The sequence below is a fragment of the Cydia splendana genome, chromosome 21, assembly GCF_910591565.1.
Source record: "Cydia splendana chromosome 21, ilCydSple1.2, whole genome shotgun sequence".
NCBI classification, from domain to species: domain Eukaryota; kingdom Metazoa; phylum Arthropoda; class Insecta; order Lepidoptera; family Tortricidae; genus Cydia; species Cydia splendana.
This window is the reverse complement of record NC_085980.1, coordinates 4,403,140-4,419,959: the sequence shown is the minus strand read 5'-3', so window position 1 is coordinate 4,419,959 and position 16,820 is coordinate 4,403,140. Positions and strand designations below refer to the sequence as shown.

General features: G+C 37.8%; 1 protein-coding gene across 1 annotated transcript in view; it reads left to right on the top strand.

Annotated features, from left to right (window-relative positions):
- The first annotated feature begins 1,515 nt into the window (after positions 1 to 1,515).
- The window catches only part of LOC134801136 (probable G-protein coupled receptor No18), a 48,369-nt gene continuing 33,064 nt past the window's right edge, over positions 1,516 to 16,820 (top strand). The window contains exon 1 of the mRNA XM_063773675.1: positions 1,516 to 1,920. Within this exon, the coding sequence (XP_063629745.1) occupies positions 1,566 to 1,920 (355 nt within the window). The 5' untranslated portion in view covers positions 1,516 to 1,565. The remainder of the gene's footprint in view (positions 1,921 to 16,820) is intronic.

Genomic DNA, 16,820 nt, shown 5'->3' with positions numbered 1-16,820 from the left:
CGTCTTGAGCAACTATAGTTACGTCGTTTCAGCGGTACCTAGGACGTCCACTCGGGCGTCTCCCATTTTGTTGTCCCAAGTACCTGCGCTCTCTTCACGGCGTGATCCTCTCCCATTCTCTCTAAGTGTCCGAGCCACCACTGAATTTAGCCGCTTTTGTCTCTCAATATTTCGCCACTATATCGGACCACATCCTTATTTCTATGGCAACAAAATTATATTATTACGATATTTGGCTGACTGCTGACTGTACATTTGCTTATTTTTATCAGGTCGCTCAATAATATCTGAACATGCACTTTAATCTACCTACATAACTTACTATCAACTTTGTATTTTTGGCCCATCTCAGCATTCTTAGCCCGTTCCCCGGACGAATGGCAATGTTTGCCGAAGCCGTGAAAGTCAATCTGAATAATATAACTCAAAAATAAATTTAAAACAACAAAATACAAATTGATAATAATAATATACATAGTAATTACTTTGATTGATAAGAATGATAAGTCATATATGACATAAATCACTCGTATGGGCTCTATAGACTAAGGTTGAGGTTGACAGCACTTTTTATTTGACTTCGTGTAAAAAAACTCAGAAATACCTGTATACCAACATGACAAACATAATTTAGTTTACTTTAACTTACGGATTATTTGGTCTAATCTGTAGCACCGCCAAACGAAAGCAACCGAGAGTTGCCGAGAAATGGCCGATGTCGTAAAATGAAGATTGTTATGAAAATTTCTTTTCCTTATTGTAAATTAAATACGCATCGGAAGCGATAGTTTTTATGCTCTAGTTCTATTCCCATATGTAGATAATTGATTTCAACAGGTTTTTCTTATCATACTCGTACGTGCGTCGTATTCGAGAAACGTGTCAAAAACTTATTTAGAAATTTGTAAGGCGCCATCTCGCTTCTTCCCTCGTTTTTTATCCCGTGCTGGTTTTTCAATTTTATATATATGATGGTACGGAACCCTTCGTGTGTGTGCGAGTCCGACTCGCACTTAGCCGGTTTTTATTATTTATAGGTTATAGGCATTAAAAGTCACGAACCTATGTAGTATAATAGTTGCTACCATACAAGATACAATGGAAGTTACGCTCTTATTCTATTATAAAATGATATTGTGAAATAAAATAACGCAGCGTACTACGTAGGCGAACAACACGCGAACGCGAAGCGAAGCGATGCGGCGCGGGGTGAATCAATCCTTTGAGACCTATAGAAGTGTCGTACGTGGGCGATCTCGTTGCGAACGCGAACGCCTTGGGCCCGCCGCGCCGCGCTGCGTCGCTTTCGCGAGTTGTTCGTGTTCGTGAAATCAAATTGAGCCAAAATTAATGATGATGATGTTGATACTTTCACGGGAACTTACGAACGTGTCTTGCTATTTCAGTCAATTTCGGTACAAAAAGTACTCACATTGACTGACCTAGCCTGACAAATACGAACGTTTCCGAGAAAATACGATGGAAAACAATGCACAGTACATATTTACGATTTTTTCAACTTTCTTTTTTCTTTCCAGAAAATGCTGCCTTCTCGAAAGTGATTCATGCTTTCCCTCTCCGACCTTGAACTATACAACGTACGATGGAACAGCACAAACCTCACCATACTTACAGGCGACGTAGAAGAAAACTCGACACAACCAACCCTAACAGACACAAAGTGTAACAGTAATCTAACTGACTGTGAAACGGCGTACGACACGTTCGAATACGGTGTGGTTGTGCTACTGTTAATGCTCATAGTTGTGACGGTGATCGGCAATACGTTGATCATTTCGGCCGTTGTGACGACTAAACGGTTGAGAACTGTGACCAATTGTTTTGTGACGAGTTTGGCGGCCGCTGATTTGTTGGTGGGGATTTTTGTGATGCCGCCGGCGATTGCTGTGCATATAACGGGTGAGTTTTTTTTATATAACGTGTCCCTTGTTTTTTACAATGTAAATTGGGATATGGTTAGACCAAGAAAAGTCTGCAGCTATTTTGATAGCCCACGTAGTGCAAGTGTTATTTATACGTCATAATTTCATAGAAGTTTGACGTTTAAAATAACATTTGCACTGCTAGGGTTACAAAAATCGCTGCAGACTTTTCTCGGTCTAACTCTATTTGCCCGGGGATATATGGGGCATTATCTACGAAAAGGGACCTTATTGTCGATGGCGCTTACGCCGCACAGCGTCGTGCGGCATTGAATTGATATCGGAGCATCGTTAATAATGGCGTAAGCGCCATCGATAATAAGGTCCCTTTTCATAGATAACGTCACATATGTAGTTGTATTACTGGAACCAAAAAAAAACTAATATTTAAAATCGTTTAAAAAGGTAATATTATTAGAACAAATTAAATTATTTTCAGAAAATATTTTAATTTTTTTTATCAAGTAGAACCACTTCTATATAAATATACATATTCATATATTTCAGTTTAAATTAAAAAAGGTATCTCTTGGATACTCTATAGGCGATTGTTTCCCCTATCAATCAATCAATCAATCAATCAATATATATTTATTTCAGACCAGTCAGTCTTTTTTTAATTACAGTCCAATACTCGTACCATGAGCATCATGGTTACATCTTCAGTATCTTTAAATTATGATATAAATAATGTAATAATGTCATTTGCTTAAGATTAAGTTATGAGCAGTGATCGGCACGACCCGTGTCGCACGGTGTCAATGACCTCAATCATTATGGTAACATGGATATGCCCCGAGATTTCGGTCTTTTTAGGAAGTCAGTATTTCCGATTGTAGTATATAAAGGTATTCCACACAGGAAGATGAATGATTTTTACCATTTAATAAAACGACATCAAGTTCAAAATAGGTATATAATCACATAGTAAAATGATCATAATTTTTATCAAATGTTCGTACAATAAAAACTTATAATGTAATTAAATTATAAACTAATGCCATAAGTTAACAAGAATTAACATTAATATATAATGTATAAATCAACAGTACTTTACTATTTATTTTTCATTTGTTCGTATAAAATTATAATAATACATCATAATTTTTTCTATGTTTTCTATTTTTAATCTGTTTCTCTTAACATCTAAAATCCACTTATATGCTGAAAAACTTATTTCTACTTCTACTGATGTAAATGGAGCGAATTTATACAAATATTCTTCAATGATTGCGGATTCATTCGAAATATTATCTGCATAATTTCTAACTTTATCTAAATCAGGATTACGCATCATGACCGCCTCTGATTTGGCTTGTATAATTAAGTTGGAACTCCAATTAACTACTGTGCGAACTAGTGTTGAGTCGCTCACTCGTGAGGCACCTCATTTGTACCACTCATTTTGTTAATTTGTCGCAGTACTTCATACCGCAAAAATGTCTTACATCACTCCTCTATTCATTTTACTCATTTACTCGCGCGCATCACAAACACCTCTTGCCACACAAATCATTCACACACTTCAAATTAAAAAAAACTCTTATCCTTTCAATTTCACTCGCGACCTTCAAAACTCATACGCTCCTCATAACCTCGCAAGAGAGTCCCTGGATCGCGCGAGGCGCTCGAGGTGCTCGCCCGCTCGCCGACACTCAAAACTCAAATGAAGAAACGAGTAATGGACGTAATGGTCCACACTGTCAACTGCCGAACTACAAACCTTATTGCAACGACAAAAGGTCCACCGAGAAAAGCATTGAGTTTGTACCACTCACCGCCTCTCTGTGACATGAACACCTCAATCCTTTCAAAATGAAACAATGAATTAGAAATACCCAAAGAGGGAGTGAGACAGACACGCGCCGTACTTCAATATCGCCTCGCGTCACCACCGAAAATACGTTAAAAATTAAACACGAAAGACAACAAGCGTAAGCGCTGCAAGCTTTCATACATCTTACGCCTTTTTGATCCTAACTTACGTGTCAAAATGGCGCGAGAAATCAGTCTCAAAACGAATTTCGACGTGTTGCTTCTCTGTCGCACTTGTAAATTCGTACGTAAGTGTGACAGGAAGGCAACATGACGAACTTGGTTCGCGGTACGCCCTCTGTATACCAGGCGGGCATTTACGAAGCTTGCTTAGAAACAGAAATCCCTTAAGTAACTTAAATATTATTGAAATATAATACGGTAGCGTACACAATTTATGATCATTTCAATAAGTTTCAAGTTTATTAAATAAAAAGTAAGTATAATATTCATAGGTAAAATAAAAATGTAGATGTAAATTATACCGATTTGAATTTGCAATACTTTTTATTAACATTCTTTGTAAACAAACGACTTCGAACTGTCAAGTTATGATTATGACATATTTATATTTATTTTGTTCGTACTTCGTTCACTACCTAGTTAATTTTAGTTCTCTAATACCTAATACCTAGTGATAATTCTTATAATCATAACAAAATATGGACATAGTTTTTGCCAGTAAATATACCCGCGGATCTTCCTTGGTGCCTTTTGCATGAAAAAATGAAGTGTAAATGTAGCCGGTGCGGCAGGCGCGAATGGTGCTTTGTTTATTATCATATTGATGATATTACTGTTAAATTATCTGAGGTGGTAAGTTAGTCACTTCTATATAATAATGACTAGTGAAAATATTGAATTTGTTCTCCTTAGTTTGTTAAAAATGTGGTAGTTTTATGGTTAATAGGTACTTATGAAATATATCACTACATATTATAAAACAAAGTCCCCCGCCGCGTCTGTCTGTTTGTGGGTTTGTTTGTATGTTCGCGATAGACTTAAAAACTACTGGACGGATTTTCATGTGGTTTTCACCTATCAAAAGAGTGATTCTTGAGGAAGGTTTAGGTGTATAATTTGCTAACCCGTGCGAAGCCGGGGCGGGTCGCTAGTGATTATTATACTTAAAATTATATCAAGTAGCAAGGAGGAGGTCTAAACAATCTAACAATAAAAAAGAGCTACATTAGAACAAGTTTCATAAAAGCAGCAAATTAAGTTAGGTACTTTATGTTCTTAGTTTGATTCTAAAATTATCTTTCTCCTAAAAGTTCTATTCTTAACCTCCAGAATTGCACTCCAATTAAATATTACTACTTATTTATTTATAAAGGAAGTGATGAATACATAAATATGTATATACATTAAATATTTTTGTCGCCGTTGGAGTTAATGGAATAGTCGACGCTGAATATATGCTAGTACCTCACCTCATTTGAAGTAAGACATTGTAACACCTCATTTTAGAAAATGAGGTACTCATACAAACTCATTTTAAATTGATGTCCTACCCATCACTAGTGCGAACTTCGTCAAATATTTCTAAGGTATCAACAATTGTGGTATCGCGATGTTGTAGTCTTGTTAAGGCAATTTCGATTATTTGAAAATTTCCGTGAATATAAATTAAATCCCTTCTTGTGTTCTGCTTCTTTAAGATATCTTTTGCTTTTTTTATCGATACTGCATCACGAGCGTTTAAACGTTGTAAAACATTATATTTTATCTCATTGAAATATTTGACAAAGTACGACACTGCGGAAAGCCAAGTGCCCCATCTGGTTATGACAGGTGCAGGAGGCAAAGGAAGGTCTGGGTACATTTCTTTTAATAGTTTCACCCTACTTGGGGATTTCAAAAATATTTTTTTTATGTTTGCGATCTATCTACATCTGTATGTTGTGATCGTATTTGTTCCGCAACCCGATGGAGAGCATGAGCCAAACACGTTACATGCTTCATTTTGGGATAAACTGATTTTAAAATTCGCCCCGCTTTCAGCATATACGCGACACTATCTGAACAAATGCAAAGGACATTTTCAATGTTATTTTCATAAGATTCGCCCCATAAGTTTTTTAAACAATCAGTTACAAAATTTGCAATGCTTTCACCATTTACCACATCCAACATTTTGCACGCTAGCAAGTATGTCTTCTTTGAAGTACTTGAATTCAGAGGCTTTACTATAAAATGAACAATGTATCTTCCAAGAAAGTTCGTGGTTTCATCCAGTGATATCCACAATTTTTTAATTTTTCACTTCACGTTTATAATAGTCATCTTGCCTTCATAAAACTTGTCCAGATGTCTTCTGATTGTTCTCTCGCTAGGTAATTTTTAAAAAGGCATCTTAGCACAAGTGCAGCATATATACTTTTGTAAAAAATTTACAAATGCCGGATTTTCTATTTGTTGCCATGGTATGTTGCAGAGAATAAGGAATTCTATCAAATCATCGTAAAAGTATTTAGGGTCATTGTCGGATGATCTGTTGTGCAAAGGCCCTTCAATGTGTCTTTTAACTGAACTTTGTCTACATCCAAAGTTATTTCCACATTTCGTACAGTATATCAAACGTCGCGTCGACTCGTACATCAATTCAGGGTAGGGTTCAATCCAACTATAAATGGTTGCTTCTTGAGGAAAGGTCCGAGTTCTCCTACGCGTCATATTCAGGACACCAACGAGCAACAGTTCACTTTGTCCAATCAGCAGCCAATAGGAAGTCCAGTTAGTGTAACATAAGAGATTATCGAGTCCGTAAAACAAGCCAAAGTCGTTGAAATAAACACTGAGATAATAAGGAACTTTAACAACACGTGCGAACTTAATGAACCGAGGAACATATGTAAACATATTTGCCATTAGAAAAGGATGGCATTAACTCTTTATTTAGGCATTTCAATTAGCCGTCTTTTTTGCACCGCACCAGTTTAAACAAACGCAAACAATAGAAAATTCGCAAATGACCTTCGATAAGCCAGGTAGTCGGTCGAAGGGTTTAGTTGCACTTGAAATGGTTACACCGTTTTAACACTTACGTATTTTGTATGAGTGCAAAATTACGAGCCGCTACTTAATATTTCACAAACTGTCAAATTGAAATATTCAACATTCGAAATATATTAATTTTTTATTTAATAATTAATTATACATTTTATAAGCTTATTTAACATTTTATCGTATATTTGCAAATATATATCATACAATAAAATTATTGTATTTAACAAAATCACGGAGTTATGTTATAATCTAATCATGTCCATATTATGATTTCTGCTCGCAATCCCGCGGTGCGTCACGGGTCGTGCCGAATTGCCGATCACTGGTTATGAGAAACCAGTCTGGCAAGCGTAGGCCTATCACAGCAGGGGCGCGACAGTATGTAGCCCGCAAGACCAACTACCCATCTTTATAGCTGTAGGAACGGGTAGTCTTATCTGGCGAGATACTGTCGCGCCAATCATGTGCTAGCCCGGCTGTCTGTTAAAACGCGACAGGCGGATTATGCCTTAAGCGACTCATGTCACATTTTGAATATACTGGAGGGAAACACAGTACCTAACCTACTTCAGTTATTATGTTCATTAAAATTACAAACTCCTTTTCTTCTAAGTCTGTAACAAGGCAATCCTAAAATACAACCTTATTTGTAAATGCGAGTACATTTTCAAACTCGAAGGGAATGACACCTGTCATTTCAATACATGTAATTTTGCGAGATATTATGTTTTTATGTTATAATTTATTATGGTGTCATCCTATCCTATTGAGTTAGAAAAATATTATAATTAGCAGTGACACTTGAAACTTTACGTTCAAGAATTTTTGGAGTGAAAACTTCTTTAGCGGCGCTGTTCACTTTTTGTGATGGGGAAAAAAATGTTAAACTCGCGACAGGTCACGTGACCGTACGATTCGTAATACGTAAGACGGACACGTGACCTGATCGAAAAACTGTTACCATGTCATTGAGTTTTCACTTCTGCCGGCACTCCCGGAGTGCAACCCGTTGTTTTTTTTATGGGTCTTCAATCGCAAAGAGTACCATTTTGTACAATTTGGAGTTGAATCTCTAGGTCCATGGGGTCCCAGTGCGCAAAAGTTGTTCGCAGAAATCGCGAAGCGTCTGGTTGACGTAACTGGTGACCGAAAAGCTGGCGGCTTCCTCGCACAACGTATCAGCATTGCGATACAGCGAGGAAACGCCGCCAGCATCCTAGATACAATGCCTCAAGGGACTATTTAAGATTTAAGCTAGTCATTAATTTAGTTTTGTAGTACCACTGTATAAAATAAATATATCTTTTACCTATCTATACAGTACCTACATACGCGCTTCAAATCCGCTAGTCTGACTTCCTTAATTGTGGTTGTTTAACGACATCCAAGAACGAATATATGGTAATTTAATTTTCTACTACATTATATCGTACACATGTCCAAACAAGTCCAAAGACAACATACGACGTCATTTGCAGTCGACCGCGGACTCGACACAGATTTATGTCGGACGACTTGAAATATGGTCGACTTGGCTACTGTGCCGGCTTGAAATTTTAAAATAGCTTGTGCTTGGATAAATTGCAGTTTGTTTTAGTTAGTTTCTACTGTTTCTAGAGAGAAGAGCGGGGAGAATAGAGTTAGTTTTTCGACTTGAATCGTCTTTAAAATTAATAAAGGATCATATTCTGTAGGTAGGTATATAGGTATGTAAGGTATTTGTAATATGGGTCTTGTTGCCTGATTTAAAATGTTAAATAAATAATAATAATAAAATCACGAATGGTCTATAGCAGCTGTCGGCAACAAGCGGCCCGCGGGCCGCATGCGGCCCGCGAGCCCCCCTGGCTATTTTGTATGTAATATTGTCAAACAACAATGTCTGATTAAAGTCACACATATTAACAAAAGTGCGGCCCGCGGCAACTTCCCTAACTACTATGTGGCCCTTGGCTGCTAAAAGGTTGCCGACCGCTGGTCTATAGGTAAGTATTTCATATTTTAGTTTCAGTTGCACATCGTTACCCTGCATACTATGGTATGCATACGATGATATGATATGGTATGGCAGTATAATTTCGGTATAAAATAGCAAGTTATACTTAAGTATAGCTTAGCTGCGTCACGAGCAAAAATTTTAACAGAAATAATTTTTCAGAGTAATTGTGGTAAAACGTTAAATACCTTTCTATTTTATTGCCTTCTAATTAATTACCGTTTTTTTCTCGCTTTACACAACCTGATTTTTTTTTCCGGTGTTCAAACGATATAAATAATGATAAAAAAATTTAAAAAGTCACGCATGAGGCATGAGACTAATTGCAGTTATTATCAGTCACGTACAGTCGGTTCCCTAACATAAGTATCCACTTTTCTACACAATTAGTACGTAGTAACTTTAATTAGTACCTAACATGGGTACTTCAGTTGGGAACCGACCGTACTTACCTACTTACTGCTGTGTGCTGAATTGGATCTTGGCCTCCGACACCAAAGCTGGCCTCCGACACCAAAGCTGGCCTCCGACACCAAAGCTGGCCTCCGACACCAAAGCTGGCCTCCGACACCAAAGCTGGCCTCCGACACCAAAGCTGCCTATGCTATGATATCCTATCCTATGACAAAAGGACGTATTTTCAATGAAAATTTAATGCAAATACCGCTTTTGTCCAAAGCCGTTTCTGTCTAGTAAACGGCGCCGAGTTTGCTAACGTCTTTTTGCACTTCGTTTCTCCAGCGGTACCTAGGGCCAGGCGTCAGTCACGTAGCGATATAAAATGGTGTTATGCTAAGATACCCCTATAAATTTCTGGAAGACCACATTTATCTTTGGTAAGTGATTCCACTGGAATTAAGCATGTAGGATAGCAGAGTGACGAAGGTCTGAAATCCCAACTTTATATGCAAGTACTTATCTAATACCTATAAACAAGTAATTCTTGTTTATTTATATATATATTTCGGGGATCTCGGAAACGTCTCTAACGATTTTGATAACATTTGGTATATGGGGGTTTTCGGGGCCGAAAAATCGATCTAGCTAGATTTATCTTTGGGAAAACGCGCATTTTTGAGTTTTTATATGTTTTCCGAGCAAAGCTCGGTCTCCCAGATAGATATAATTTGAGTCGCGGAGAAGGACATAATTTTACTATGGTAGTGTTTATCACGGAAATCATACCTTAAGGGATGAAAAGGTCATGGAATTTATACTACGAAAGTGGAATAAGATACCAATTCAAGGAAAAATGAAAATCACCGCTTCCAACAGGACTTGAACCTGCGACCTTTGGAAAGACCGAGATTTGGTATATAGGTTAATAGAGGTACGTAATACTTTTTTGAAGAGACCTCAATTCTGAGCTTAGCCCGGTTTCCTCAAGATGTTTTCCTTCACTGAAATAGCAAAAAATATTTCGTATATAAGTTCCCAAAAACTCATTGGTCCGAGCCGGAGTTTGATCCCTGCTTATTGTTCAGACCATCAGCTTAGTTTAGTAACCCAAACAAGTTAGCCAAAAGTTTACCGGCTGTAAAATATAATGAGGTCCATTTTAGCCCCACTTGAGCGATTCTTTAATTTTTTGGCATTTTTATTTATTGTGACCTTTTTGCCACTTTTGTGTTATTTCTACTCAGAATTACGAGCTCTTTCGATCCTAATGGGATAAAAAATGTCTCAGAGTTTTTTCCTATTGTGTTACCATTTCCCCATACACTTTGTATGGCTGTAACAAAAAGGAAGGTTTGAAAAATGTATGGAAATTTTAGGACACTTTTTTTCTCCTATAAGGATGAAAAGGGCTCGCGATCCTGACTAGAAATAACACAAAAGTCACAAAGGTCACAATATATAAAATGGCAAAAAATAAAAGAAACGCTCATATTTCCTCTTGAACAAATCCTCCAACGCTTTCGTTTGAGTAAAGCACTACAAGTTTATATTAAATAAAAATTAATCAGCTGTAGCTTAATCTACAATGTTACTTTCACTTTATTAAATTGTACAACGGGAATTAATCGCGTATTTAAGTTTTAAGGTTTACTTCCGACGTTTCGAGGACGGCGTTGTACCGTTGTACAATTTAGTAATGTGTAAAAGTTTTTGGCAAAACTTTCATTTTTGGTACAAGCTTTTATCGCTGACTGTACCTTTCTTCCCACAGGCAACTAATACTCATCGAGACAATTCAAAAAACCCCTAACACAATTAGGTTTCGTTGTTTTATCACAGAGTTTCTATGGCCACCTCCTGCTTCCATCATCAGATCAGCTCGATGACACCATAATATTGCATTGTCACCCGACTTACGTATGTATGCAAAATTTCAGTTCAATCGGAAACCGGGAAGTGGATCAAATTTAACTTGAAAGATTTGATTACAGACCGACAGACAACGGGACAGGTGAAAGTAAATAAAAGCTTGTAAAAATCGGGCAAGTTTAAATCAGTGTTTCACTTTCACTTGTTTTGCAGTTTGAGCAAACTTTTGGTAGGTAATTTAAGCTTTAATTAAGGGTAAAACTGGGATATATCCCATAAGTGACTTACTATTTATAATCATTAATGTATATTCTCAAATCACTTATATTATCATTCATTACACAACACATACCTTTGAGTTTGAGGGTACAGATGTGGTGCATAATTGTTTCCATCGTATTTTCTCGGAAACGTCGTATTTGTCATGCTTGTTCAGACAACCTCAGCAGTGTTTGTACCGAGACTGACTGAAATAGCAAGACATGCACGTTCGTACGTTTCCGTGAAAATACGATGGAAAATAATTATGCACTATTTGGCTACGTACTTGTAACTATTACATACAGAACCAAAGTAAGCAATCGTATTCTGATTTTAATGACATGAATTAGATCTGGATTTCTTCAGTGGCGGATTTGCAGTCTTTGTCGCCCTAGGCCCCAGGCTCTGAAGCCGCGCCTTTCTCAGCACCCATCATACTGACTACATTTTGAGTTATTTCTTGTTATCATCAGCGAATTTTTTGTCACAATTTGCCGCCCCCAAAAAACTTGCCGCCCTAGGCCCGGGCCTACTTGGCCTTAGGGCAAATCCGCCACTGGATTTCTTCAACCATAAACGTTACTTTTGACACGTTAGTGTAATGTTAATATCAAGCCGCGTAGCCAACATGCCAATCGCTATCGCTCCATAGCGAACGAAACGCAACTGTCACTATCACACTATTATGGAAGAGTGATAGAGAGACACAAAGCGTTTCGTTGTCGTAGCGATAGCGATTGTCACCTTGGCTAGGCCGCCAGATCCATAACTAATCCAGATCTAATTTTACCTGATCTGGTTGACGTAACTGGTGACCGAAGAGCTGGCGGCTACCTCGCACAACGTGTCAGCATTGTGATACAGCGAGGAAATGCCGCCAGCATCCTTGGTACAATGCCTCAAGGGCCTATTTTAGATTTAAGCTAGTTATCAATTGTTTAGCAGTACCACTGTAAGTATATATCTTATATGTAAATAAATGATCATTATTCATTTTATCTACTTACCTCTAAGATTCGCACGTGTCTTTGATATATTATTCAAATTTAATATGTTTATGTAAATAATAAATACATCCCTCTAAGAAACAAATCAATTAACTGTTATGTATATATAAACACGTGGATCATTTCCGCGAAAATAAACATCTGTGTCCCCTTTTCCCCAATGGCATTATACTTACAGGGTGGAAAGATAAGTCGGGCCCTGGAGGGAAACTACCTTAAATCCTTAAGCTGGCTCATTTTACTTAAAGGAGACATTCCTTTATTTTTAAAAAGAAACAAAACTGCATATAAAGATTTTTCTGTTTTTTCTTCATTTTGGCTTGTCTAAAAAAATCTTGAGTACTAAATATTAGATATTATGGACATTTTGTACGACAGACGAGTGTAAGACCTAATGTTTCTTGGAGAAATGTTATCATTATCATTAACTGTATCGACTAGTAGAATAACATTGCGAGTTTTTATTTTTTGGAATTTTAAGTCGGTTCGAGTCCCGGGCGAGGCAAGCGAGTTTTAGAAAATCTTTGAATGCAGTTTTGTTTCTTTTTCAAAATACATAAATGAATGTCTCCTTTAAGTAAAATGAGCCAGCTTAAGGATTTAAGATAGTTTCCCTCCAGGGCCCGACTTATCTTTCCACCCTGTATATATTGTGAGGGTATTTTTGCTTTCATTGAAACATATTATAAGGGCGAATGACTGATATTGATTGATTTGTTTATTTGCTAAGTGAAAGTCAATGCCAATGAATAAGTAATGTTGTCGATCCACATAGGCACGACGCAATAAAATAGGTACTTCATCATCATCATCATCATCATCAGCCTACTCTCGTCCACTGCTGGACATAGGCCTCTCCTATTATTGCACGCCATTGAGCACGATTTGCGGCAACTCTGATCCAGCTCTTGCCAGCTGCCTTGCGAAGGTCGCATCGCTCCATCTAGTCTGAGGGCGTCCTACGCTACGTTTGCCGATGCGCGGTCTCCACTCGAGAACTCGCCTACCCCAACGGTTAACGGTTACTTCACCTTATAACAAAAATAAAAACCGACTTTACAAAACAGTGTAAGGTGTGTTGGGGTAATACCGTAAGAAATTCGGTTACGCCAATAGGTTTTATTTCTTCATTTTGACAACAATGTGCAAAACTATATTTCGCGCCTCGGCCGCCATGTTCCCTCCACCGCTCAGTGATGTCGGACGGACGTGAGCTACACGCCATTAAAGATAGACGGAGAGCTAGCTACGGAAATAGGTTTGCAATTTATAGAGCAACGAAATCCCTCTGTTAGTGTGCCACACTATCATTATTAATTGAGTCGGGCGCCTGGCAGCTGTTCAGCGGTGGGTGTGACAATGGTTGGGCAACAAAGGGGTTGTAAAAACAATTCAAGGTGTGCAATTTATAGAGGAACAAGAGAGCAAGGTAATTTTGGTCATTATCTAATGAACAAATATCGTATTTTAATGTGGTACCTATTTGATTTGTAACGAAAACTTGAATTTAATTACATAATGATGTACCTAATACCTAATTGATTGAATGATTGAATTAATTCAGCATTTAAGAGAATTTTTTTTAAGACTAGGAAAAACAAATAATTTTAAAGGATCCAAGCAATTGTAAGATTACTTACTTGCTAGATGGGGCATGTATATGAACTCAATAGGTACTATTCTTATTTATTTAAGTGCGCAACCGCTCATTTGGTTTTAACTTAGATGTACCTACATTCACGTAAATTACCAAATATAATTCAAATAATAGATTGTCCGTCTGGGTATTATAATATAGATGTAAGTAGATAAGATTACTCAATAAACGCGGGTAGATGTAAGATCATTCTTGCAATACATGAATACTCCTAACGGTTGTGTGTCCTTGTGCTCCTGAAAATATAATTATCCCAAGGGATTTACTGGGGACGTTGCAGTTAAGAATGACGCTAGACCCGGCCGTGCCCGGGCCGAGGCGTCCGACATGTCATTTTAATTTAATTTAATTTTATGTGAACAAAGTAGGTACCTCTATGTTGCTACCGTATAAAGGATGACTCAAGCTAGACCAGGCCGAGGCCGGTTCGGAGCTTCCGGCGTCGTTTTCTATGGACTGCACAACGTGATCACCGAACAGCCATCATAGAAAATGACGTCGGACACTCCGGCCCGGGCACGGACGGTCTAGCCTCATGCCGCCTAATGTATATTAGGATTTACACTCAGTTTCGATGCAATGTCAACCTTAATTAAAAACAAAGTAGGTAGCATTTCATTTATCTCGTAAAATTTTCGAACAAATGAAATTTAACCCAACTGAAAATGTAACAAGATTCTAAGTTCCTTGGCTATAATTTTCTATGTTGGGCATGCAGCATGAGGCGTGAGTTATCCTTTATTTACCCAGAAAACTTCCATACAATCCGCTGCGGTTGCAGCTTGCAAGCTCCAGACGCTAAACTTCCTACATTGTTTCACAAATTGGGGCAATAATTTGAGTTCAGCGAGTTGGTACTTTTAGATGAGGTTGTGCATCGAAATTTGCTCAATTTAGTTCTTGGATGTCGTTTAACAACCACAATTAAGGAAGTCAGAATAGCGGATTTGAGCGTAGGTATGTAGTTAGGTACTGTACGGACTACGGTCCAATTGAATTATAGGGACCGTGCGCGTTCTGCCATCTTGTGGCCTGAATCGGAAACATTTGTGCACATGTACATTGCCAAAACAAGTGCTACTATCTTACCGTTTTCGTCGGTAGGTTTCCTTGTGCGTAGGTTCTCCCATCTTGTGAGGTACATCGGAAGCATAAACGACACATTTACGCCTCGCGCCATAAATCTGACGGCTCCTATGCTGCCCTCTATAGTTCATGCACGGGGCCTATATTATAACTATGGATAGGTAAAAGATATATTTATACAGTGGTACTACAAAACTAAATTATTAACTATTATAGTTCGTTTTTTTAGCATTAGAAAAAAGGTAAACAATCTTGAAATGTGTCTTTTAATTGATGAACACGTTTTAAAAATAAGTCACGGCATATATGTAACAATTATGAATCTAATACGATCATTTATATTCTTCTGCTTTCATAAGTAATAGTTACTAATTATTAAAAAGCGTTTTTAAATTAAAAGACATGTCATCGATCATTAAAAGATCTCTTACCTTCTTTCTAATGCTAAAAAAACGAACTATAGCTTAGTTCTAAAATAGTCAATTGAGGCATTGTACCAAGGATGCTGGCGGTATTTCCTCGCTGTATCGCAATGCTGACACAGAATAAATAATAGTACTATAGGTACAGAAGACTCACTCTCTAACAAAACGCGTCTGTTACGATCAGCACAGATATGGCCGCTAGGTGGCGACAGCGCCACGCCCGGCTTATGGCGAACCCCAAAATTGGGGCCTAACGGATGTACTTTTAGCTACCTGTAGCGGCTGTAGCAAAGCGACGAAATCGCGGAGTGAGCCACGCCTGATGCTGATACGTTGTGCGAGGTAGCCGCCAGCTCTTCGGTCACCAGTTACGTCAACCAGACGCTTCGCGATTTCTGCGAAAAACTTGTGCGTGCTGGGAACCCATGGACCTAGAAATAGTTTATACGCGCTCCAAAATTGAAATGCATTGGAACGTGACAGGCATGATGGCAGATGATAAAAAACCGACGATCTTAGCCCTTAGCCCTACAGTTTATAATATATATAGTAAAGTTGTGTTCAAATCATTTCGAACACCCAGTTAATATTTTTTTCACCACACCAGCTGGTAAAGGCTCCGTTGATTATTCTAAAACTGATTAGAAAGTTGCATTTTATTCACATGGGAGCCAAAGTAATCAAACGCAAATTTTGAGTTGTTTTCTTATGTATGCTGGTAGAATTGACTTTTAAATGATAAATTAATATGTTTCACTTTTAATCGATTTGAATTGATTTTGTTTTATAATTTACACTTACTATTTTCCTTGTGTTGGTGTGGTGAAAAAATTTGTGTTTCACTCAGTGGCAAAATTTGTTTAACCCTCGTGCATTGAAACTCTCGCAACGCTCATGTTTTCATTTTGCTTTACTTGCCTCGCTCGTGGTTCAATTCTGGAATCTTTCGCTTGCTCGGGTATCAATATTAAGCACGAGAGGTTCAAAACAACTTCAAAACAATTTTGCCCCCTTGTAAAACAAATAACTATTGTTACTGTACCCATCGGAGAGATAAATAATTCCTTTTCTATAACGGCAATCGTTGCTCGACTTTTTGGAAAATTCTCGATACCGAACACCCTTGACGGTGCACAATGGAAAGGATTACCAATCTTTTGTGAGTTGCCAACGATCATCAATTACAATAGGGTTGGCTTGTCAGTGTAATTGGCAGCACTTTTGTTATTTAACCCCTATTATTTACCCCATTTTCTCGAAACCGATATCTAGTAGGGGAGCCCACGATGCTAAATCGGGATTTCCTCGAGCGTCGTACAGACCTATTGGAATCGAAATATTAGATGATAAGAA